Source organism: Furipterus horrens, unplaced genomic scaffold (genome assembly GCF_987537825.1).
Source record: "Furipterus horrens unplaced genomic scaffold, mFurHor1.1.pri manual_scaffold_6, whole genome shotgun sequence".
Classification (NCBI taxonomy): domain Eukaryota; kingdom Metazoa; phylum Chordata; class Mammalia; order Chiroptera; family Furipteridae; genus Furipterus; species Furipterus horrens.
Window position 1 is genome coordinate 166,743,485 of NW_028327176.1, and position 24,885 is coordinate 166,768,369.

The window sequence follows — 24,885 nt, forward strand, 5'->3', positions numbered from 1 at the left end:
GCAAGGAGCTAAAAAAGTTGTCAATGATACTAAGGACAGTGCATGGTCAACCTCAGTTTTGGGGAGAGAGGTGATTTCCCCCCTTTAATTTTAAATAATTCCATCATCTCATTACATAATGGTTTTAAAGGGCAAGTGAACTCATCATAAGCTTCTACTGACAAGTATACCAGAAGCCACATTTAAATTTACTTTTAAAAAATGTGGGCTTAAGCACAACATCATACAAACGAGACGTGTGTCTTCGCAGCAACACTCAGGAACATGTGTTACTTGGGTATTTAGATTTCAGACCATGTTTTTACCATTGGCCTTTCAGAAGCAGTATGGCCTAGATTTGAGTTTTCAGTTAAAACAGTCCAAAACACAAAAGAATGCACATAAAACAGAACCTGAGGGTAATCCCTGAGGGGGGAAATTGGCATTTGAAAGCTGGAAAGAGCCTGTATTCAGAGAAGACTGAGGGTAAAGGGAAAAAAAGGCTGGGAGAAAACCACCATTTCCATTTCGCACCAAGCCAAAGGACTGTGGCTCCTGCCTCGCACCCTGCAGGAATTCAACAACTGCTTGTGGAGCGAGGGTCCTACAGCAGCAAAGCAAGGATACCTTTGCTCTGATTTCGGGTCTAAAGAACTCAAAGTTGCACCAGTGAATAGAAGGAGACAAATCCTCTACATGGGAAACTGGAGGCTTGGTTTTCACTTCCCAGTGCTAAATGAGCACCAGTCCTGGTCAGTCACTAGGAACCCGTACTCAACTCAAAATATAAAGTCAGGGTAGCCCTTTTACCTCTAATAATTCAAGGAAATAAAAACAGTATATATGCAATATGTAAGTAAAATCATGCATGCTTAGGGGGATTCTAAAAAACAATAATTTTCTTTGAAGGCAGAGAAGAACTTTTTGGTCATATATAGTTACTCTTTCTTACATGAGAAATTTTGTTCTCTAAAATTGTCTTGCCTGAGTCAGTATTGTGCTCAAAGCTGGGTAACAAACATTTGTTTCTACTCTCCAGCTGAAATGGTCAACAGAACATTTCCTTTTCTTCGAATTGTTGCAAAGGAAAAACAGCTTGGTCTCCTTTAAAGTTGAGTTAAAATCACTCAGAAAATAAAATAAAAACTTACTATCACTTGGGACTGCCATCTAAAATTAAAACTACTCTCTAAGTTTCCAGCAGTTCCATTCATCACCTGCTTTTAAAATCTGCATTCCACTAAACAGTAGAATGGAAACGTAATTCCTTCACAATATTTTCTGAACACAGCTGAATTTTCACTCTGTAAGAAACCTTAGACTACCTTCTCCCACCTCTCAATAATAGTAATAATTAATGGTAAATGGCTCAATTTTTCTAATGCTATAAAAAACAATTTTTTAAGTTCCTAAAAGTAAACATAAATCACACTTAGTGGCTTTTTTATTTTTTGGAAGTCAGTATCATTAAAATGCCATTCATTTTTAAATAACTGATGACTTGCCTTAAACCAGGCCCACATGAATACCTAATGGCTACCAGGAATCCTCACGATTATGTTGACCCAAAAGTGCACAGAAAGCCAATGGGAAATAAGAAGCAATCCATATTTCATGGTGATTCAGTGTTAGCAAGGCTAAAAGGACAGGTTGTGTCCAGGCTGTAAAGTGCCTTTATACCAAGCTTAGTAAATGGATTCAACCAGGAGGCTCTGGGAGAATGGGGCGGGATATATTTTATGTGACAGATGACAAGTGCAAAACTTAGGAAATAAACACAGTCAATTTCAGAACAAGAACCTCAGGTCTTTACCTGATCATGATCAATATCTGCATCTCCTGTGATCACGATGCGTTTTTCAATTCTTGTTTCAGATATTCCACCTTTTATAGTCTAAAGGTCATAAAGAAAAGAAGGGGGAAAACAGTAATCACTAAAGCATGTTTACACATCATCAGAAAAAATGGAGATGGAGCACACCTAGACTGGGTCATTGTAAGGCAATGCACATTGAGTAGGGAAAACTGAGCTTCTGAAAACTTTCCTTATTTTTAAGCTCAGTGGAGAATCCTGTTAAAAGTTGTAGCATCTGTAAATAGGTCTCCACTGAAAGCAACCTGAAACTAATTTAGCAAGATTCAGGTGACATTAAGTGGAAACAGCTGCCATTTAATCCATATAGTTCCACCACTGGGACATTTTGTTACGAATTCCTGAGTTTCTTCATTCCCAATTGGTCAATTTTTGAAAAGAAGAAAGGAGAATAAATAATTGCTTGGTTTATGTCAAGTTACAAGGAATTCTAACAATTTCAGTATCTTTAGGTTTGGGAAATTGCTTGATGTTATCGTTTTGTCTGCTTGATTCTTCATATGGAAAATAAGGCTGGAGTTAGAAATCTGATGACTGTAGCAATCACTGAGAGGGCTTCTTAAAACACACCCAGGGTTTTAGGAGGACCTGGGTGGGGCCACGTTATTCACCTTCTAGTTCAGAGACCACACCTTCACAATCACTGGTCACCTGGTGTTAAACATTTAGACAATGACCTGGAAACACACCCCAAGTCAACATACTAGAGTCTTAAATCACTGAGGGAAAATTTACATTACTTGAAGAACTTGCTGAAAATTTTGAATAATCATCATTCACTTTGTGCTTACGAAACCTATGCTTCCACTTTTATTAAATTCTTTGTTCCTATAGCTGTCTTAGGTATAGCTATTCATAACGTATTTTTACCCCCTTGTACTTTATAAAATTGCAATTTGATTTAAAAACATTTGTCAATGGAGCCCAATTTCTTGGATAACTTTAAACGTGTGCATTTTTATGCCACTGGTACTGTCTGTGTATAACTTGGAAGTGTGTATAGGAACGAAGAAAAAATCCTGTTTGCAATGTACCATTCTCTCCCTAGGATTCCCCTGGATTGCTTTACCTTCGTGATGTGTGTGGTGGTAGTTGTCGACACGGAATCAGATGTGATGGTTTGTGCAGTCAGTAACGTGCCCGAGTCGCCAGCAGCCCCGCCATCAATCTTCGGATAGTTAGGGAAGATACAAAGCAATGCTTAACTTCCATCAGGCTGTCATAGAAGACCCCTCCCCACTGAATATGCAACATTTAACATCTATGCAGTTGGCAGAAGATGCTATCTGCCTCTTCATAGTGGTGGTTTACTGACCAGGAGATTGGCTGGCATTTAAACAGTAAAAGCAAAGGCTAAACATACGTGAAGACGCAAACCCCAGACATAGGGAGAGAGAGAGAGAAAAAAAAAGAGTGCAAGTAGGAGATGGGACTGAAAGCTATCAGGATCTGGTCGTGAGAGAATCTGACTGAAGGCCATTTGTACAAGCTTGAAAGAGACTAGAGACCCAGGCAAAGAAGTTTCCACAGTGACCAGAAGTGCTGGTTTTGTTGTTTAAGCACAGGTGGGTAAAAATAGAGTAACGTTTTCTCAGATTACTAAGCAACAGAACCTAACTAGGATAGACTAAACTAGCATGGTTTGCTTATCTCTAGTAAATTTTTAAATGACATTTTTCTTGTAATAGTTTGTGTGTTGGGAGCATATATATAAAGATATATATTTCAATACGTATACATACATGTGCTATCTCTATATATACATGTATCTCATACATAAATCCTGTGCAGATATATAAATGTTTTAACTTGTTTGCTTTGATTCTAGAGTTCGGTGGAAATAATAAAGCAGATTAACAGTTTTAGTTTACACTAAGAGCATAAACTAAATGTTAGTTTATGTTAAGATCACCATATATATATATATATATTTGCCACAAGAAAATTACAAGAAGGTCCAGAGCCTTTATTACTGTAAGTTAAAAAGGAAATCTTTCTCAAACATGGTTCATGCAATCTATTTTTTGTCTCTTTTTAATCTTCGCCCAAGGATATATATTTATTAATTTTAGAGAGAAAGGAAGGGGGAAAAAGAAAGACTGACCCGTTGCATTGCATATGCACCCCAACCAGGGATCGAAACCACAACCTAGGTTTGTGCCCTGATGGGGAATTGAACCCACAGCCTTTTGGTATATGAGACAACGTTCCAACCAACAGAGCCACTCAGCCAGGGCTGCACATGTATTTCTTTATGAGGGTACTTACCACCATACAAACATATGAGTACATGCTCTCCTACCACATTCATTCATCAAAAACCTATTTGTGCTTATGTGGGATCTATGCACGCTTAAGACAGCACATCCAAAATAATTTTGAGGAATGTTTCACACATACATGCATTGAACATTTAAAAAAATATTTCGAGAGGGTAATAATCTGCCATCCATGACCATGGTACAATCCTACTATGAAGATTAAATTTCTCAGTTGAGAAAATAGTTGTACAAATTTCTAAACAGTTCCATTTTGAAATGATAAATACTCCCTTTTTTTCCTGTTACCTTTAAGGTTAGGCACTTTAATGCTTATTTATCCATTTACATAAGAACAATGACACACATCTTTAGAAAATAATCCCACATGAAGGAGAAGCACAAATGTGTGTGTGCACATGTGTGAATACTTGTAAGCAAGAGTGCGCTGACTGGATCTGTCTTCATGGGGCGGGAATGCCTAAATCCTGCTAATCCACAAATTATATCAGAGCCAATAAACTCTCTAAGATAATCCGCTTCCCAAGTGTATATAAACACTCCTGGATACATCACGCCAGTACTGGCTTATAATGATATGAACAAGATTGGCAGTGCCTGTCCTCAGTATTTATGTGTATGCTTCCCCCCTATAATCACTGGGTCACCAATTTGATTAGTTCTCTGTCTCAATCGAAGAAACAACATAACAAATTAGGTTACTGAAGTATTGAAATGGAAAAACTACATCAAAGTCAGAATCATGTAAACTAGGTGAAGACAGAATGGAAAGAGAAACTGAGTAATAAAGAACTTGGTCCAAATCTAGAGCTTTTTGTACCTGTGGAGACTCATATGTGATGGTTTTGGTCTCAGTTTGGACAATAGGGACTTCCTTGGTGGAGATTTCTGTCCTTTGTGAGGCATCAGAAATTGTTACCATCTCTGTCTTTACCACAGGTGGCTGAGGTGAAAAGGAAGGGAAAAATAAACTCTAGAGGCAATGAAATAAAAGTACTTAATGGAACCTTCAAAAACAATTGTAATAAATATGTATATCCAAACACACACTCATACACAAAAGAAAAGAGTAAAAGTAAATAATATAAAACAAGATGCCAAAGAAAAACACTTTCCTTCAAATATGAAAAGAATAAGCTAACATAATGGCTCCATAAATTGCGGTAGGCTTCAAATTATGATAGGCTTCAAATTACGATGGTCCCAAATTACTTACATGTCAAGCCTGGTATACAGTGATATATAAACTTTAGCTTTGGGCAAGTAATGATTAATTTGAAAAAGAAAAAACAGAATGAATTATGTGAAGTGACCTGACTTGATTTCTACTGCCATTTAAAGAACGACATGGTTTGTGCGCAGGCTCCCTGCCTTAAATTGATACACCATCTAGGTAGGCTAAGATTTGCTCTTTTTTTTTCCTGCTCTGTTGACAGAGATCTCATTTTCAGAAGAATTATCTTCAAGTATAATTGTTTTCAATTATGCTTTGTCTAAAACTTGCAGTGTTTCTTCTGTGTTACATGAGTTAAACGGTTATATCTAGAATTAGTCCACCAATATTGCATTACTGCTTTGAACAATTAAAAAATTAAAGGAGAGGTTCACAACCTGTTAATATTGTATTCAGCTGAGCAAGCTGAGCATGTATGTTTAAGACAGGACCAGACTAAATACCACTACTGAAATACTACAGTACTTTGAGAAAAAATTTCCAAGTGTAATGCATGGTAAATGCGCAAAATAATAGTTCAGAGCATTCCAAGACTCTTGTAAATGTGTACTCTGAAAAGAACCAGGAAGTTTAAAAGCAACATAATAAAAACCCATTTAATTATTTCAAACAAAGTCACTTCAAGATTTTCCAGCTCATCAAAGAGAGGAAATATATATAATTCCTACACTGTGGGCACCTCATTTTAGAAGCAAGACAAATTCCCCTGGAAGCAAGCGTTCCCTCAACTAAACTTTAACTTCCCATTCAGAGATACTACACCTAGAGACCAAGACTTAATCTAAATAGGGGTGAGGAAAGTTCTCTTTCTTGAAGAGAAAAGAAGAAAAGACTGAGATCCAATGTAGACAATCCATAAAACATACGATCAACTTGTGAATAATCTAGAATGGACGGAACCAAATGAGAAGCATACTCTATTACACAGTCTAGGCTCTGGCTGTCTAAAAGGAAAGCAAAGGCTTCACCCAAATTATACAATCCTTAGACTCTAAAAACAAAAATCACAGTGGCATTGAAGAAATACTGTTTTTATCACTGCCAGATGTTGAATTCAAAGCACCATGGTAGTCGGAGCCCAGTGCCATTTCTAAAACTCTCAGGTAGACGAGACAATGAGCTAAAAAGTCAAACGCGGTCACAACAGCAGCAGCAGCACACGCACTCACACTGACCATTTTTCAACAACAAATATACAATCTCCTAATTAAACTGACGAAAAAGACATTAAGTATGAGGAAGTCATGCAACTCAAGACAAAAGGCTGAAAACATTCAAAGCATGCAAAGAAAAACTGAGATGTGAAAAAGAGTGAAAAACATGACGTGGTGGTCGCAGGCCAGTGTACTGGATCAGGTGACTCAGCTGCAGTAAGGAAGCTGGCGACCTTGACCCGAGCGGGCAGAAAATCTACAAAGCAGTGCTTTCCCCTTCCTCCTGGGAGAGAGCAAAACCAGAATCTTGCTGAAAAAGTGGAGGGAAGAACTGGGAGGACAGGAGAAGAAAGGCAGGTGCTGTCCACCTGAGAAATAGTTCCAGAGTGCAGCTCCCGCTCGAGTCTCCCATTTACCTCGGAACAACAAATAATTTGTGGGATAACATCAATGTCAACATGAGACACCTCTCCGTTAACTTTGTGTTGCTCGTCCTGTGTGTCTTCGCTCACGTCTTGAGTAAGAGCGCCTCCGTGCACACTCTTCTCTGCAGGAATCTTTGGGGCAACTACAGTTTCCTGGGCCACTGTTTCTACTGGGCTTACACTGGCCCCTGCTTGCTGGCCTGCGCTGGCTGCCGGCACTGGCTGCTCCCTCTCTACTACCTGGGCTGCTCGGCCGGGTTCTTCGTCCGCCTCGTCTTCGTCCTCCTCCTGTTCTTCTTGGATGGTGCCCTCCGTCACTCGGTGGTGGGGCCGGTACTCTCCCACCTCTTCCTCCTCACTCTCACTGCTGCTGCTGCTCTCAGAAGACAGGGACGTGGAGTCTTTCTGTGTCAGAGTCTCCACCTGACGGCTTGCCCCAGGGCCACTCCCAGGTGACAGCTCTTCACCATTCATTTCTTCTGTAATTACTCTTTCGTCCTTCCCAACCTCTGCCTGCTTCTTCTCCGCCACTACATTCAGAGTCTCATGTGAACTCTGCACAAAAAAAAGAAGTGGATGAGGGAAAACAAAAAATATATGAATAAATAAAAACGACGAAAACCCAAATTAATGGATGGTACATTCATGTCATGGAGGAAAGCAAAGATGATTATGATGGCTGACTGAAAGGGAAGCGGGGACAACGTGAGGGGTCCGAGCGTCAGGCAATGGTGTTAACATGGAAAAGGGGAGAACCTTAACAGCATCGCTGGGTCCAGCGCAAGGCCCTTCTGACTCAGGAGCGCGTCCCTGTGAAACAAAAAGCAACCGAGGACACAAAATCAATAAAAGTTTTACCTCAACACCCACCAAAGCAAACATCTGACACTGCGAAGACAGAACAGTAAGAATCAACATCTACAGAAACCTTTGCTCAAGGTCACATAAAAGACAATCAAGACAATGCAAAAAGCTTACAAAAGGAAACAGAAAAGCAAAACAGCCAGACTCTTCCCAAAGAAATGAAGTGCTCTTGTTATTAGTTATACCTACATGCTCTACTTTTACAGTTGAAAAAGATAGGGAAAAAACTGGAATTATAACAGCGCTTATTTATTATTTTAAAGTATAAATTTTAAAACTTATAAAACCTATTCTACAGTTTAGATCTTAATCAGATTATGAGGCCTGCCTGAAACCCTGATTCCTAAATGAATATAGTATTAATAAAATGGAACCTTTGTTTTAGGCTGGCTTGTTTATAAAAACAGCTTTAACTGGCAAAATTATAGCTGGACTCAGATAACCGTTAACATAAAAATGTTGTTATTCCAAAAATGGCTATGAACATCTCAAACTGTATTATTGACTAAAAAAAAAGGGTATTATTTCATTAGGGTGTATGTCAATTATGACTTCAAGTGTTTTCTCTTAGAATTTAGCTCCTCCACTAGCATCTTCGAAAACTGAAATAAACCAACTTTGTTATTTGAGATGCTCATCCCTGCCCCCCCTCTGCAGACACGTACTTGTTGGGAGTAAATTGACGCTAGTTAAGTAGTAGTGCCTAAATGTCCACTACTATTATAGGTCAGTGGATTATTATTACTTAGCTTCAAATTGTCAGGTGTAGACCCTGCTTGAGTCTCCCATTTACCTCTGAACAACAAATTCAGGGAATTCCTTAGGTTTATTCCAAATAATGGAAACAATTATTACACTGAATATGGCAAGCATCTCAAATGTTTCCATTTTTTAAGTGATAAGTCTTTAAAAGATGCTTGAAAGGCATTTAGGCTTTGAATACTTTTAATTCTGCAAAGCATACTTAGCTTCTATACTTCGTAGAGGGTTTCCCTCCACATAACAACTCCAAAACTAGGCTTTAGAGGTTTAAATGGTTTTCTGAATTTAGGCAGATTTGGGGCGGGGGGCATCATGGGGATCACCCAAAAGAAGCAGAACATCCAATTTGTATCCTTTCTTTATATTGAAATTCAGTGATTATTTCATGATTGCTTCTCCCAGGAAGAATGAATTTCACCAATGCAAGCACTTACGGGAAGGGTTCTCAAATATTTAAAAAATAAAAACGACTCTGTATGTGGCTTTTAAAAACAGGGGAAACAAAGTAAAATGCACCTCAGGCAACTGTGAGAAGGACGAGGAAGAAAGCATTTCAGGTGCATTACAGTTCACAATAGTGCCCTCTGCTGTCCAAGTGGTGGCTGAGGTGAAGGTGGCTTTCATGCTATAGGAAAAGCCCTTTTCACTAAACAAAATTGATGTTATCTCCTCTTCTAGGCTCTAGAGAGGTCAGAAAAGGAAGAGCAAAGAGTTAACGATAAGTTGGAACAGAAAGCAGTGACCTAGTGAAAGAAAGGAAAGGTTACACAAGAAAGAATCGCAGAACAGCAAACATCAAAAGGAAAGTGAGGATTCTGCAAGATTCTGCAGCAGGTGTATACAGCCGTTTGCCTGAATGCCAGCCCTTCACCCTGCTTGAGAATCTTGGATAACTCTATCTTACCTATGAAAACCAGCTAAAACGCCTTGAGTTGTCACTAAAGCTTTAATCACAAACTGAGCATGACCTCTCCACCCAACAACACCGTCCTGTACATTACTGAGGCAGGTCTTAAGCATGAGGCTTTCTGCACAGAATGGCCTCTTCAGTGGCCCCTACACTTGAAACTCTTACTCCTGTGTCATAGGGTGACCCTATCCTCCTGCCTCCACCGCCCTTCTCAATTTTATCATCTGTCTGAGGTACACCTGATATGTCATATTTTGTTCATGCCCTTCCCCAACCATTCCAGCTCCTATGATCTCTTCCCTTTTCCACAGTACTTTGCATGCAAGTGATCTGATAGCAACCCACAGAAATCCCCTCAGACATGCTAAATATGCCATGGAATGAAGAAATAGTACCTTTCAGTAAGACAGGCCAAGAAAAGAATTCTAAATAGGAAGACACACTCATAGGTGAGAACTCAGTGACCATTGTTAAAATCATCTGTCCCTGAGGAACGATTAAGGTAAATTTAATCATTTCTTGCCCTTAAGAGAGGGTCCCTCACCTGCCTGAGGGCACAAAAGAAAAGCTGAGGAGTATCCCAGGCACCTGAAATGCCAACAGCAAAGAGTCATCATGAAGCTCCCCCTCCTGTCAGAAGTGCGCAAGAACACTTCCTTATAAACCCCATTGCTCACTGAGCTTAATGATAGATGAATGAATGAATGAATGAGTGAATGAATGAATGACATTTCTAGGATGCTCCTTTTGAGCACAAGGAGGAATAAGGAATAGGGATAATGAGATGAGGAGGACTAGGTGCATAAGCATTTGCAATGTTCATGAAGGGGAATAAAAAGCTCTGGACTAATTCATCTTAATTATAATCTCCATACTTACAACATCCCTAGGGGAGAGTTAGTGGGGAGGATGCTCTTCCCAGTAAGAGATAACTGAGGAGTTTAAATAAGTGCCATGTATTTAATTATTAAATATTTTCAAACGTACTTTAAAACTGTAGTCCATGTAATCTCTACTAGACTCATGAAAGAATATTTCATACAAGAGGACATACAATAGTTATTTGCTTACTAAAGACTAAATGATCTGGTCTCCAATTTTCTGCTCTACTCTCAAAATTGTTCATATTAAAACTGAAACATTTTGAAAGTTCAGTGTATTAACTTTTAAACACGAAACTTACTTTAATCTATAGAACACATATTACAGAAATTTGGAAAATCTGGTCAAGTTATAGTCATGCATAATTACTTTATTTTACATTTCAATAAGGATTACAATTTAAAGATACACAAAAAACCCTGCAAAACCAGTAGCAAAATGAAGATGCAAACAAAGATATAAGATATCCAGTCAAAACACTGCAGCAGACTTAACTACTCACACACTTTCAACTAACAGCAGTGATATTGGGGGGGAAAGAGACATTGCAAGTGATAAATCAATGTTTGTTGGGAGGAAGGATGAATGGATGGTAGCAGTTACAACGGTCCATATATACTGTTGGAGAAGGAAAGAACAGGAAAAAAGCAGTAACTTCAAGTGCAGATAAACCAGTTAGTAGCTTAATAGTGGGTAAATTCCAGGCTTAACTTTCACGTAACATCACTTTAATGTACTGGTAACTTCTACAATATATTTTATATTGTACATTCCTAAACCATGACATCAAGAAAAATGATAACTTTAAAACATGTTACATCTTCAACAAAATTCCAAAGGCCCCTAACTGTAAAAAGTACAAAGACATGACTTTCAATTGAACAAATCTACCATTTGACTTGCTTCTGGAAGTTAAACTTTGAAAAGTACATAATGTTTTTAAAGTATGTGATATTAACATCATCGTTTTACACAGAGTCTAATTGGCTTTGGACTTCACACTAACACTTAAGTACCTAAATATGCCACTAGGTTTACCTTTCTCATTTGCAGTATTCTAGAAATATTTCACCTCAACTACACCTCAAAATTCCTTTAGGACAAGACTTCATCTTCAATTTATTTTGCCTCCTTCTCCACCCTACTGTATGTTCTCATAATACTCTCCAGTCATTTACGAAATCAGGCTTTTCTGGGGGAAAAACTCATTACTGATCTCTGCTCTCATTCATATCCCATGTATTTCACTCCTCATCCAGCAGCAGAGGGATCTCTGTTAGACCCAGCCTAGAACTCCCCAGTGGCTTCCCATTACTCCTGTCATTAAAATTCCAAAATGTCAATATGGTCTTGAAGATCTGACAGGACCTGGGGTCTGACCTTGATTTTTCCTAAGTCCTTGTCATTTGGTCTTTCAGTTCCTTAAACTAGTTCCTGCCTTGGGCTGTTGCATTTGCTATTCCCTATACATGGAAAAAAACCTTCACATCTACCTCCTTCTCATTCAAGGTCTCAACTTAAAAGCCAACTCTTCCTGATCACAATGGTAAAACAGCCTTCGCAGTCACCTTCTGGCACAAAATTGTATTGCGTCTTCAACACTGATTTCTTTATTACCCCACGTTTTCCAATTACTAATTTACATGTCTATTGTCTGTCTCTTCCAATAGACTCTAAGCTCTCTAGTTCTGGCAATTAAGTGGGTGACCAGTTGGCTAAGCAAAACCAGGAGGAACAGAAGAATAAGAAGGTAAAGGCAAAAGAAAGCTAACTTCTTAGCAATGCCAGATATTTCATACATGCAGAAGCGCAGAGATCCAAAGGCTGCTATGGTGCACCAAAATCTTTTTTTCCCATTGAAAATCTTAACAATGGAAATTCAAAAGGTTTCCAAATATAATTAGGAAACTAGTAACCCAAATCGTATATAATGTGCTATTAGCGCCACTGCAGTGTGCACAGCATAGTACCAACAGTGCATTTTCACGTGAAATCATGGTTTCCCAACTGCCAGCCACATATAACAAAATTGGGGGTCCCTTATTAAATTGGTTGATATATCTGCATTTCAAATTGTGAATTTTCATATAAACTACTTCTGCAATATCTCACCTAATGATCCTCTGTTTCTATATATGGAGACTTAACATCTGAAATGCTCAAAAAGTATTTTTTAAAAATTTAGATAGATACATAAGAAAAAAAGGTCTAATGGCTGTGGAGAAATAAGAGGAAAAGAGGAAAAAGCAAGAGTAGATCCAAGGATGCAAGGTGAACACCTTGTCGGCCTCCTGGGCTTTTTCTCCAACTGTCCGTGTTGCCACCGTCTGATGCTTCTCCTTCATGGATAAAATATCCTTGAAAAGATGGTCTCCTTTTCTCTATTGTTTTAAACAATACACATAATCAACAAATAAGACAAGTACATCACATCGGCAGCAACACAAACATAAAACTGTGTGGTCAGAGGAACAAACCAGGTGAAGCAGCACACACCGGGAGGCCAAAATCGTAGCATGTCAGATACTGTTTCTCCAGAAAACACAATGCTAGAGTCAACTGCTGACATACAAACACGAATGCCTTCCAAAAATCTAAAAATAAGATTTTAAGTTGCATAAACTTCCTAAGGCCCTCCCTATTATGGAGTTTTCAATCTTGGTATTTTCAAAAGTTGTTTTTTTCAGTTCAGCAATTATCTTTGCTCATCTCTTCTTAAAGAGCTATTTTTCTTTCACAGTCACAAATTCAGAATTTAAAGCAACTAACAGCTTTACTTTTAAAGAAAAGGTTAATAAAAATAGCATGAGACTATCTAAATCAAATGTGTACTATTTGGCAACATTCAAGGCAGACTAGATGATGAACTTAAGGAGAAGTGAGGAGTTAAGGAAAAGGGGAACAATGAAATTGTAGGGAACACCTTTATACACTTTTTTAAACTGTGTATTAAATAAAGCATAATCACTGTCTCCTCAAGTACGATAAATGAGCCCATGGAAGTTCTTGGTTGAGAAAGAGATTTTGAGAGCACCAGAAATAAACAGATAGAGATGGGAATTAATGGAGAAATACTTTGAGAACATATTCTTAAAGGCAAAATGTATGTTGGTACAAAGAAGTAACCATGGAAAGAAAAAGAATGTTATGGTTGACAATGTTTTAAAAACACTAGTCTACATTTTGGTATTAAGTTGTATGATATAACATTTTACAAATTTTCAACAGGGCTCAACAGATTTCAAAGTAACGTTTACCTCATTTTCCTCACAGTAATTACCTTAAGCCATTCTAAATATGGTCTACATTAATTATTTGTTAAGTAAACTTTCTTATTTCAGAAGTCAGTATCTGAAAAGCTTATTAAAACCACATAATACCAGTTTCTAAGTCATCCTATAATAAAAATTCATTGCCACTAATTTACTTGAGTAAAATATAGTTATTCTGAACTTATTTCAAAAATATTTTGAAACTCATACAATTTACTTAAGAACTAGGTCAACATGTATTACATTGTTAATAAATATTTAGTATTTAAACAAATTGTTAGCAATTAAATTTTTAAAGAACTGGGGACATTTTGTAACTTCCTGGGAATCAACATCAGAAATTAGCAACCTGACTTTTATTGAAAAGTTGGAGACATATAGCCAATAAATAGCTAGCGACATACCCCTTGTGTCTGTAGGGATAGAGGTGTGATACGTCGTTTTTCCCATTCATTAGGGCGCGGCTCTGGTGTGGATTCCATAAAATTGCGCTTGAGTTCACTAATGCTAGCCTGATGTTTCAGTATGTCCTCCTGGGCCTTATCCAGGTCCTAGCAATGTGTAACGTAATAAAGCGGGGGAGGGGGGTCCAAAAGGGAAAAAAAGAAAAACCCAGTAGGACAAAAATAAAACCAAAAAATAAGACAAATAAACTTATGATTAAAAATAACATAGTAAAGCAAGAAAAATGCCAAGTCTCAAAAGCCATTATTATCCACCTACAAATAACCTTAATGAGTTCCTCAAAATTTGAAAATAAAGCCAATGAACAATTATTTTTAAGATTCACATTTTAAAGTGTTCTAATGTCTGTTCAGAATTTTTTAAGGAATAACTTTTTACATTATTAGAAGGGAGTCATGGAACTAATTCTCAAAATGGCTAATAACCCCTCTTTCTAAGAGTTGGATTTCAAATGCAGCCTATGCCTTTGTTCCTGTAAATTCACCTTTCTGATTAGGGCTGCTACTACAGCTGCCTTCTGTGAACATATTAAGTCAAGTAAAAAGAGAGAAAGCACTGACGGGAAAGCCCATCCAAGATCATCCACACAAAAAAGGGGGAGTGGCAGAGATAGACTTTTTTCAGGAAACTCCAGGGGTGGCTTCCATAGGCTGCTGGGATTTGACCTCATACAGGTTTTGTGTATTTGCCAAGCACAAATGTGGGGCCCAGCTGCCCCCCACAGCAAATGGTCCTGATACAGACAAAAATGCAAGAAAAATTACCATGTTGATTTTCACTAGAGTAGGCCCTGATGAATGGTATTTGTGGGAATTAAAGCTAATTATTGTTCAATAAATGGTTTTAACTGAATTTTAAATGTATTCTTACATTTTAAAAATCAAAAGGGCCACCTGTTGATGCTAGCTTTCATCCCACTCCCAGAGGAACAGGTCATGCATCTGATAAAATTAGATATTCCATATTCATGCACAAGCATAGTTGCTCATCTATGAGCTTCTACAGCCATTTGCAAAAACTTATGAAAATCTAAAAATCTTTGCATGGCATGGAAAAATGACTGTGGCTTGAGATCAGGCACATTTCTTGTATTTGTTCAAAGCAATGTTATATATTACACTTCAGAGCAGTTTAGTAAGTTATGCAAAAATACATTTCCAACAATTATCAAAGCTGCCAAAAGCAACCAAAATGATTAGTCAGATTACTGAAAATTGCAGTTCGCCACTAAATACACTGCCATCTACTACCCTAAAATAAGGAAAAAAAAAGTTCTCGTGTGACAGAGGGAATATAATTTATATTCCTAATTGGGTGGATAGGTTTTCTTTTCTTTCCTCCTCCTTTCTTTCATATTTTTTTTCCTTCTCAATCAAAATAATTCCATTAATTAGCATACTTTCAAATTGAATACTTTAAGTGGACCACATTCCTAATTGCACAGATTTTAGTGCTGTCCAACCTCCCTGAACTGCACCAAAAAATACTGTGGACAAAGATCAAGAGTAAAATGATTTAATGCCAGATCAACAAATATCTGTTCTGGTTAATACATATTAAGGATGGGATCACGTTACTTTAGAGTCCATGCCCTGGAGATAGCCCATTAAGGAGAGAATAAGTTCATTTATAGAACTTCAAGATTAATGGATAAAAACTTTCTTCATTTGATGAAACAGAACTTTTTTTTCCCAGCTGTCACTTTGAGAACTTCTAGTAGATACATTCCTACCTAAGCCACTTCAAAAGAACAAAGTTGGACTGGTAACATGCACTCCCGAGTTGAATTTTCCCCATGCATTTCATGCACTGTGCTTGAAAAAAGTTGCTAGCCAGCCTGTGAGTGACCTCCCGTCCACAGCAGCCTGGCAGCCATCAGGACAGTTGCTTTCTTAAATTATACAAACCTCCAACATTAAATTGCTATGTCTGACATAAATATTATCCCCTTCTACTCTCAAGGAATTTTTCTGCGAAATTAAATCACACACAGAGGGGGGAAAAGCAAATAAACGTAAGTGTATGAATCAGCAAGCACCAGAAACAACCCTGAGTTGCATAGTCTAAGACATTAAAAGTAATACAAATCTTAAGAACCTAAAGCCACAACAAGCAAAATTCACAAATAAACCCTGAAAATGCATCACCCCCCCAACACAGTAAAATGGCAGGCAGCAGCCACCAGGTTTTAATTTTGCAGAAAAAATATCCACCTCCTCCAGCTGTGTTTCCTCTTCTTCCATCTTCACCTGAAAAGTCATACAGCAAATGGCCAGAGAACGGGAATATTAGTGGAAACTCTAGCAGCGGTGCAAAGAAGCTGTATTTGAACTTCAATGGTGAACCAGCATTACCAACCTTTACTGTGTGGCCCTCAGACGATGCAGAATATTAAGCCACTTTGGTCTCTCTTCGCCTACAGTGTTGTATAAATGATGGAAATGATCCTTTGCAAAAATGAAATGGAGAATGGAAGCTTCACTCTTTCTCAGTCTCTAGATTATATGTACTGCTTTTGAATATGTGTATATACATATATATATTTTTTTTACTCAGGAATGAAAATAGGAGAGTGTAAAAATGGCATAATTCAATCTGTTCTCATTTGAAATGTCTAAATGAACTAATGATGAGGGCAAAGTATAATGATGTAAAATTTGGGTTTCACTATTATTCAGTTTTTAACATAGATTTCTTTCCTTGGAGGAAATCAGTCTACTTTGCTACATTCATGTTAAAATTGTGGGTATTTAAAAATACTCATTGAAATAGAGCCACTTTTCTTTCATAGAATTCTTTAAATAAGAATCATTTTCCATAGGTGGACAATGCTAAGCATCTAATTTCCAAAAAGAATAAACTTGTAAATTGTAAAACTAGCTAAATACTGATGACTACTGACTCAAGCACAGGAATGGCAAGAAAGAAAAATACTGATTCTGATACCAAAGGAAAATAGTTTAATTTTTATGTGTTAATTGATAGAATCATATATCGTATTCTTTCTTTTCTTTACTAAAATGATAGTGTCAAATCTGAGAGTTCAAAATGCTCTTTAAAAAAAAGTATTCGAATATTTTTGAGAAGTCAGCAAGGAGTTCACAAAATCTTTTTATCAGAAGGTAAAAATGATACACAGCGAAGTCAATAATCCATTAAGAATTATCTTCCAATTCCTTGCTCAACAGTGAATTCTCTAAAATGTCCATCTTTGCCATCCGCAAGTAACCTTTAAGAATCATGGTTTCTTCCACAATGCCTAATTATATATAGCTTTATCTTCACACTTTCCTTTAGGTTTGCTCTAAATGTTGTGACTTACTCTTTGTATAGATAGTAACCACAGGATACTGAAACACTAAGTCACCAGACCACATTTAGCAAAACAACCAAAAACATAATTCACATGTCAGCACTGACTGACTGGTAGTACAGAGAGAGTCCTATAAAGAGGTAAAATCCTCAAACTAGACATCTAATTTTAAATAAAAGAACACTAAAAGGCCCAACCTTAGGGCTACATATTCTCAATTTTCAAAAAGCCTTGTTTCATTTTTCACATACATTTGTTAAAGAAAAGATAACAGAATAGTATCTTCCTTACAAAATACCTGATGGTAACTCCGTCATACAGTTACATAATTTAGAGCTTAAAAACAAAAAACACACAAACAAAAAACCGATACCACTACCTGAAATTCATCTGGTCTCCAAATAATAGGGGGACAAGGAGTTTCTGAGATAAGACCTACAAATATCAGGAGTAAAAGAGTAAAGATGCACCCTCATAAATTTAAGAAAAACAAGTTTGTCTAACACAAGAAATAATAACAGTGAGTTTTAATAATAATATACATCAATTACAGTGACGTCTACTGCATTCTAAGTTCTTTTTTTCAGACCTAGTAAGGTCTATAGATATTTCTAGAAGAATCCTCTAACTTTGCTTTCAACTTAGAATGTGTGGTCCTGGTCAAAGGATATCAATGAAAGGGAAGTTGCTTACAGTTATTTCTCATGCACTGAAATGCTGTATGTGTGAAAATGTACAGCTCAGACTATATTGAGAGTCATCAGTGGTAAAGTTTATGCACATGTTTACACTCTACATTAGGAAGGGTATAAGATAAAGTGTAGTTCTGCTGACTACACAAACTGAAGCTTATGTAGGAGTAGCAACAACTGCTTCCTCTTCCTCTGTTCTGTCATTCAAGTTACAGTCGTAAGACACATTAAAAGAAGTGGCTTTAGCCTCCAGATAGCAGAGGCACAGAGCCAGAGGAAGGGAAAAGGTGAGGGAAAAAGACACTGACTGAGAAGCAGAGAGAAGGAGCCCAAAGATGAGGATGAGCGAAGGAAGGAATGACGGGGAGGTGATGGGAACATAGTGCTGGATGTCAGCGGGGAGGAAGGAAACCCAGACCTTGGGGATGCTGGGGAAAGCAAGATACCCATCTTCATCGAGGAGTGAGGGGAAGCTGGACGGAAAGCATTTGCAGAAACTGAAGGAAAAGTAGCCAAACTGAGAATCCTTGTGGTCAGCCTCTTTGGGGGGCTTCTCGTGGGTGGGAGGAGAGTCAACCTGAGAAGGGGCTATAATAGGATCCAAGACAGAATCAAGGACAGTGACTTCGCAGTCCCCCTGCTCTGATGTTTCCCCTGTGGAAAGGAGCTCTAAGCTGTCTAGAGTGGTTTGGTCGGCCTCCCCAAAGGGGTCTTCCTCCGAAATGTCTGAAAGCAAGTCCACTTCAGGGACTGGCAACAAGTTTGGGGAAAGAGATGCAGCATGGCGGATGAATGGTGAAGGTGGGCATATGAACACAGGCTGTTTTCAGGAGCAAGTCCATGGTTGAATGGGAAATGACACAACGGATGCATTCAAAGGAGAAACGAAGGCAAAGGAGAAAAAGGAGAGAAGAAATGGGTAGTTAGTGAACAGTTTTACTCACAAGTAGAGATTGTATTAACACAGCGTGGTTAGAAAATGAATTAAAGGATCCATTTTTAAAAAGGAAAGCAACTATTTTTATCACATTAAGTTGTATAGGTATAGACTATTTTAATTACTATTTTCTGACTGGTTGTAAATAGAGCCAATAAAACTCAAATAGCATTATTACTTTTAAACCTGGCTGCTGACAGACATTTAAAGTATTAGCAAAAAGGCCAACACGGTCAGTCTTTTGTAGAAGATACGCAGAATTTCCTTTGGAATTTAAAAGAACTTAAAAAAATAACAGGATGTATCAAACTAACCAGGCAAAATGGAACAGACTTTGAATTGCTGAGTTCTTCTGCTGCAGGTATCAGTAGTCACTCTCCTGGGTGCCTTGTCAGCATAATTAGAAAAGATTCTGACAGCTTTTCAGCAGTTAAAGGATACCTTGCTGGACACAATTTTTCACTGAATAATTTTCAACCAAATATTTTTTAAAATACAATACAAATTTTTTAACAACGGTGGTTTGATAGCGCATGCTACCTGAAGCCCTTGTCTTTGTGGCACAGAGTCCACTTGGTCTGCCCACCCTTCTCTATGCTGAGTTTCAGAGGTTGTCGAATTCCTGAGGAACTAGCAGCCGCTTCATCTAGCAGGTTCTTCATGAATTCATGAGGCAAGTCTTTAGAATGTTGAAAGTTAAAATTTGGAAAATACTATAAATCTACAAAATGATTTCATTTCTTTTTTGTGTTGCTTTGTGCAGATATAGAAAAGAGATCTGAAGATCTCAAAGCCTCTTCAAGTCAATCTCTAAGTGACTTTACTTGCCCAAAGTAACAGTGACAAATCTGAAAACCCATCTCCATTCACTATGGTACATACACCAAATAAGGCCAAAACCAACACACCATCTTCTCACTCTTCACAAAACAGTGACCCTTTACTTGAGAATTTCTTCTTCATCAGTTGTAGATTATAAATGAAAATAATATTTTTCATAAAGACCATCTTTGTTCATTCCAAGTAATTTAAGTCAACATACTTAAAATAGTAAGACAGATATAAATTTCAAATCATCACAGCTGTATCGTTTGGGGATTTAAAATGATTATGAAGAGAGTAAAAAGGGCCAATAAATTACTTACTTGCATTAATATAATTTATGTTGAAATATTTTGCTTTGAACACAAACCAGAAAAAGGTTAGAAACCCTGTCCAAAACAGCGAGAGCCTACACATATCTGAAAATTGGAAAATTCTATCAACAGAGAACATACATCGACTGGTTTTTAAATAGTATTTGAGTTCGGAAATAACAAATGCAGCAGACAGCCTGTAGTCTAAGTATACACTTAAAATCACATATTCTACTAATTCACCCTACCTTTCCTTCAATGAGTTGCACATGCGGCACTTTGGTGGGGCTTCTGACGTCCCTCCTGCCATCCCCATCCTGTACCATGGCAGTGCTGAGGACTCCTCGGCCATATGCTGAAACCTCCCCGGCAGGGCCAGGAAAATCCTTCCTGAGACTTTGGTCCGCATCACCAATTAGAGCTAGTGAAGAATCATCGTTTGGATTATGTTAGGACATTTCTGTGGTCAAACTTTACAAAACTTCCCCCCTTTCCACAGTTAAAACGGGTAGCATGTAGACAGTAAGAGCAGTGTTCGAGCTCTGCAAATACTGACATATCAAATAAACTTATCTTTAAACTTTTACCAAACTCCTAACAGGATTCTGAATTTTAACCCATTAAACTACACCAGGCTTTCAAATTAGTTTTTTGAAGGATGTACGCTGATCATGGAATTAGCCAGTAGAAGGAGCTCTAAGACCAGCTGAAACAGGAGAGTGTGTCAGAATTACAATGTAACCATCATTTTAATTCGCTAGGGTTTCTTTGATCTTGTCTGAGCTTATTTCTGACCCAATTTCTGAAACAAATAATTACCTATTTATTAAAATGATTTGCTTCGATAATTTAAAGAATTCTCTCAGAAAAGAACCTTTAATTTGAATGCTATTTAAAATTGTGACAAGACAGTCAAGGTATATTTTAGGGAATTAACTTCTATGTTTATGTTTAATAGTTTCTATTTTTCTAATCTCCCTCCTGAATGCCTCAACTTGATCTAACAGTAAATCTCATACACAGACACCCTCCCACTCAGCAAACGGCCCTCGGGTGATCCCTTCATCTCTCCTGCAGATGGGCAGGAGCACTGAGTTGAAATCTGTGTCGTGTGGCAGACCAACCCAAGACGGTCTCAGATCACAACATGGTAAAGTGAGTAGCAGCTGGCAAAGCCTCTATCTAGTTTCTCCCTCAAACCACAGGAACAACCACTGAGGTCATTTCACTTGTATGAAAAGGGCTTGAGTGGAGCAGTCCATGCCCTAGAGAAGCCCAGTAACCACAAAGACCTTTTGGCTGCAAGCCTAGGAGGGCAGGGACTGTGTGTGACCCACCATACTGAACTTGAGAGGCATCAGGCACCTCTAATCCATGTTTTACGAGAGACCTTTGACTAAAACTTTCTTCTTCTCCAGTCCTGCCTTTTTGGCCACCTTCATATTTGCACCCAGTTACTCCAGCCAGAAACCTCAAAGTCTCTTCCTTCGCCTCACAACATCAGCAAGTCCAATTGAGTGTTTGGATCTATTCCTAAATGTGGCCAGTTCTTCCATCTCTATTTTAGCAACTCAGTCCTTTTAATAAGCCTTTCACAGCCGTAAGGTACTCATACTTTTGAAAACTCACAGAATGTCATAAAATGAACTCACATCTTACATTAAGTATAATTACTTTTCAGGTTTTTTTTAAACTTTCGAGAAAATGTTCCCTTGGAAAGTATACAGCTCTGAGTAACTCTTTAAACTTATGATTTCTAAGCATCCTTACACATACTCAGAAATTATTACAAAATGGGAAAAATCTGACCTAGAAATGGTTTCAGTATAATATTAAAATTTTAATGAATTTAAAGTTACAGAATGACATTGACAAAATGTTGACTTCTTGTACTTTTAAACACATTAATTTCAGTTTGCAGGGGTTGTTTGTTTTTTGCATTTTGAAGCAAATAAACTTTTTTCAGGTCTTAAACACTCATAGAACCTTGAAAAGCTTGTAGGCCCCAGGCACTGAACTTATGGTGCCAAATGGCTACATAGCCCACTAGTACCCGAAGCAAGGCCATTACTCTCAAATGGACTATTCCCAGCCAGTCTACTTGATTCCTCTCTCATCCCCTCTAATCATTTCCGACAATGCATTTTTTTTAAAAAAAAGATAACACTGTGCTTGCACAAGTGTGCACACGCACACACATACACACACAAACAAAACTTTTAGCAGTTTCCTACAACACCTAAAATAAAAACCACATTCTTTAGCATGGCCTGCAAGGCCCTGCATGACCTGCCCCCTGCCTACCTCTCCTCATCACTTGCCAAGCTCTGACCACATATGCCTGCTCTCTGTCCTGGAATGTATCAAGCTCTCTTTAACCTTAACCTTCAGACCTCTTGCTCCTACTGCCTGCAATGCTTTATCTCCTGCTCAACTCGTGGCCTCCTCCTTCTCATCTTTCAAATCTCAACTGAAATGTTTCTTCCTCAGATAGGTCTCCATTCCCAGATGACCAGTCTCACTAGTGTCCCTGCTCATTATATTTTCCACTTGCACGAAACCATTGCTTCCCTTGATCTCAAGTGCATCTCGGTTATTTAAATAAAACAACTGATCTGCCTCGTTTTTGGTTTGATTTTCCAATATTGGACTCTCACTGTTCTAGATTGTTTTATTTTGACATTTGATTTTAGTCATCACATAGATTTTATGTTCTATGTAATCACTAGAAGATTTAATTTGTTAAGCCTTAAAGTGAGGACTATATATATATATATATATATATATATGTATATATATATATATATATATACATTAGTCTATCCTAACTTAAAAACCAAACATGAAAAAGAAAATACAACACTTGTCGACTACGACAAAATGGTATATTAATGGGGAGTGGTGGGAAAAAGTAAAGCTCAGTACCAGGTTACAGCCTAGCTTTGCTTCAAGGAGGGGAAAAAGGGGAGAATATAAACCCTAACCAAATAGTTCACTGGCTGTCTGGTCCTGCTTGGGCATGAAAAGCCTTCTATTTTTCACTATAACACAATAATCCTTTTGATAACTTGCCCATCTGATGAATTACAGTGTCCAAAACACAAAAGGAAAAATAATGGATTACTGTGCCATGTTTGTTGCTTTTACTTGTAAAAATCATTGTTTTCAGATACAAACCTATTATAACCCTCTGCCCTAGTTGCCCCTATAAGATGGTGGGTTTCTTGAGCACAGTTGATTACCTCATAGAAATTGCAGTGGTTTACGCTTCTTTGTAAACTCTAAAATTCGCAACATAAGTTTTAAGTCTCATAGTTTAAAACAAAGGCTGAAACAGACAGTGTTCCAGAAAGAGGAACGATTTCTCCCAGGGCATTAAACAACACTAACTGCATTTATTCAGCACTTGCATAAGTTCTCTTTAACAAGGGGCAAAGCTTGTGAAATATTTACATAAGTGGGCACATTTTTCACATTTACTTGAAAAATGTTCAGTCACCAATTAGCTAAAAGTTACACTGACAGCTTTCATACCTCAATTCACTTAATTTAAATTGCAACATTTGGAAATCTGGACATTTAGTTGAACAAGTTTAAGGTCGTCTTGCACATTTTTTGGGTGGTCTCATAAAACTATACTGAAGATCCTCCAAAACCAAGATTTAATGACTATGTATACCAAGATGCCCACCAACAAATCCTAAGAAGTATCTCCACGTGTACACCTGGATCTCTTTTCCAAGTTCATTCCAGGAAAAATAGATCAAGGCCAAGGGGTGTCAATCCTTCACTAATGAGAGAACACTTTTATCTATTAGCCTATCCAGTCTGTTTTAGCTACTTAAAATATAAATTGTTCAAATTCATATTTCAAAAAGATATCGGTAATAACAAGCCATCAGAAAGGTTTTTGCTACTAACACTAGTAAAACAGAATTTTAAAATTTTATATTATTTTTTTGTAAATGTTTTTAGATTAATCCACAAAAACATTGTTACCGCTGGTATAAAGTCATCCACACAATTTCTTTTAGGCAGAAAAATATAAGTCCTTCAGAAAGTATTCAAATATAAAATTAACCTTAGTTCTTTTCTAGAAAACCTGCTATTAAATGAAAGTTAGGCTAATAAGATACATGAGAAGAAGCAACATCAGTTTATTTCCAATGTATAATTTACATAAAACTATAAATATGTAGCTAATTAATTTCCAATAGGAAAAATATACAAATTTATACATATCTCCCATTGGCCAAAAGAACAAACAAATACATTTCCTTTCTTTTTGTTAAAACACTCTTATTTAAACTAATCCTTTGAAGCTGTGACTGTTTCTCATATGTTGGAACGTTTGGTAAGTTCAGTCAGAGTTTCTAAACTCATAAAATTTTGAATGTTTAACTTCCTTTGAATAAATGTTCAGATGTTACCACACCAAAAACCCTTGAAACTACATTTCTGCCAAGAAATTAAGCCACATAAAATATATCACAATTAAGTCAGACCAGTAAAAACGTGTTTATCCAACATCTCATCAATGAGAACTCTCAGCTAATATTTGTGTCCACTGATAATACAAAAAAACACAGCTTCAGAATGACAACTTTAAAACACCACCAAATTTTCTTTTGAGTATAAAAAACAGAACTTTATTTACTCAAAAAAAAAAAAAATGGCTATCCCTCTAGGGTATTTCTGGAGGTCCTAT

At 37.5% G+C, this 24,885-nt stretch overlaps 1 protein-coding gene across 1 annotated transcript in view; it reads right to left on the reverse strand.

The window, feature by feature from the left end:
- Positions 1 to 24,885, reverse strand: part of EPB41L2 (erythrocyte membrane protein band 4.1 like 2) — a 212,835-nt gene that overhangs the window by 18,692 nt on the left and 169,258 nt on the right. Inside the window, exons 12-21 of the mRNA XM_090279842.1 lie at positions 20,426 to 20,598; positions 16,007 to 16,069; positions 14,039 to 14,185; positions 12,642 to 12,743; positions 9,087 to 9,251; positions 7,701 to 7,754; positions 6,936 to 7,499; positions 4,952 to 5,074; positions 2,922 to 3,020; positions 1,793 to 1,873 (exon numbers count right to left, since the gene is read on the reverse strand). Coding sequence (XP_090135968.1) covers positions 1,793 to 1,873; positions 2,922 to 3,020; positions 4,952 to 5,074; positions 6,936 to 7,499; positions 7,701 to 7,754; positions 9,087 to 9,251; positions 12,642 to 12,743; positions 14,039 to 14,185; positions 16,007 to 16,069; positions 20,426 to 20,598 — 1,571 coding nt within the window. The remainder of the gene's footprint in view (positions 1 to 1,792; positions 1,874 to 2,921; positions 3,021 to 4,951; positions 5,075 to 6,935; positions 7,500 to 7,700; positions 7,755 to 9,086; positions 9,252 to 12,641; positions 12,744 to 14,038; positions 14,186 to 16,006; positions 16,070 to 20,425; positions 20,599 to 24,885) is intronic.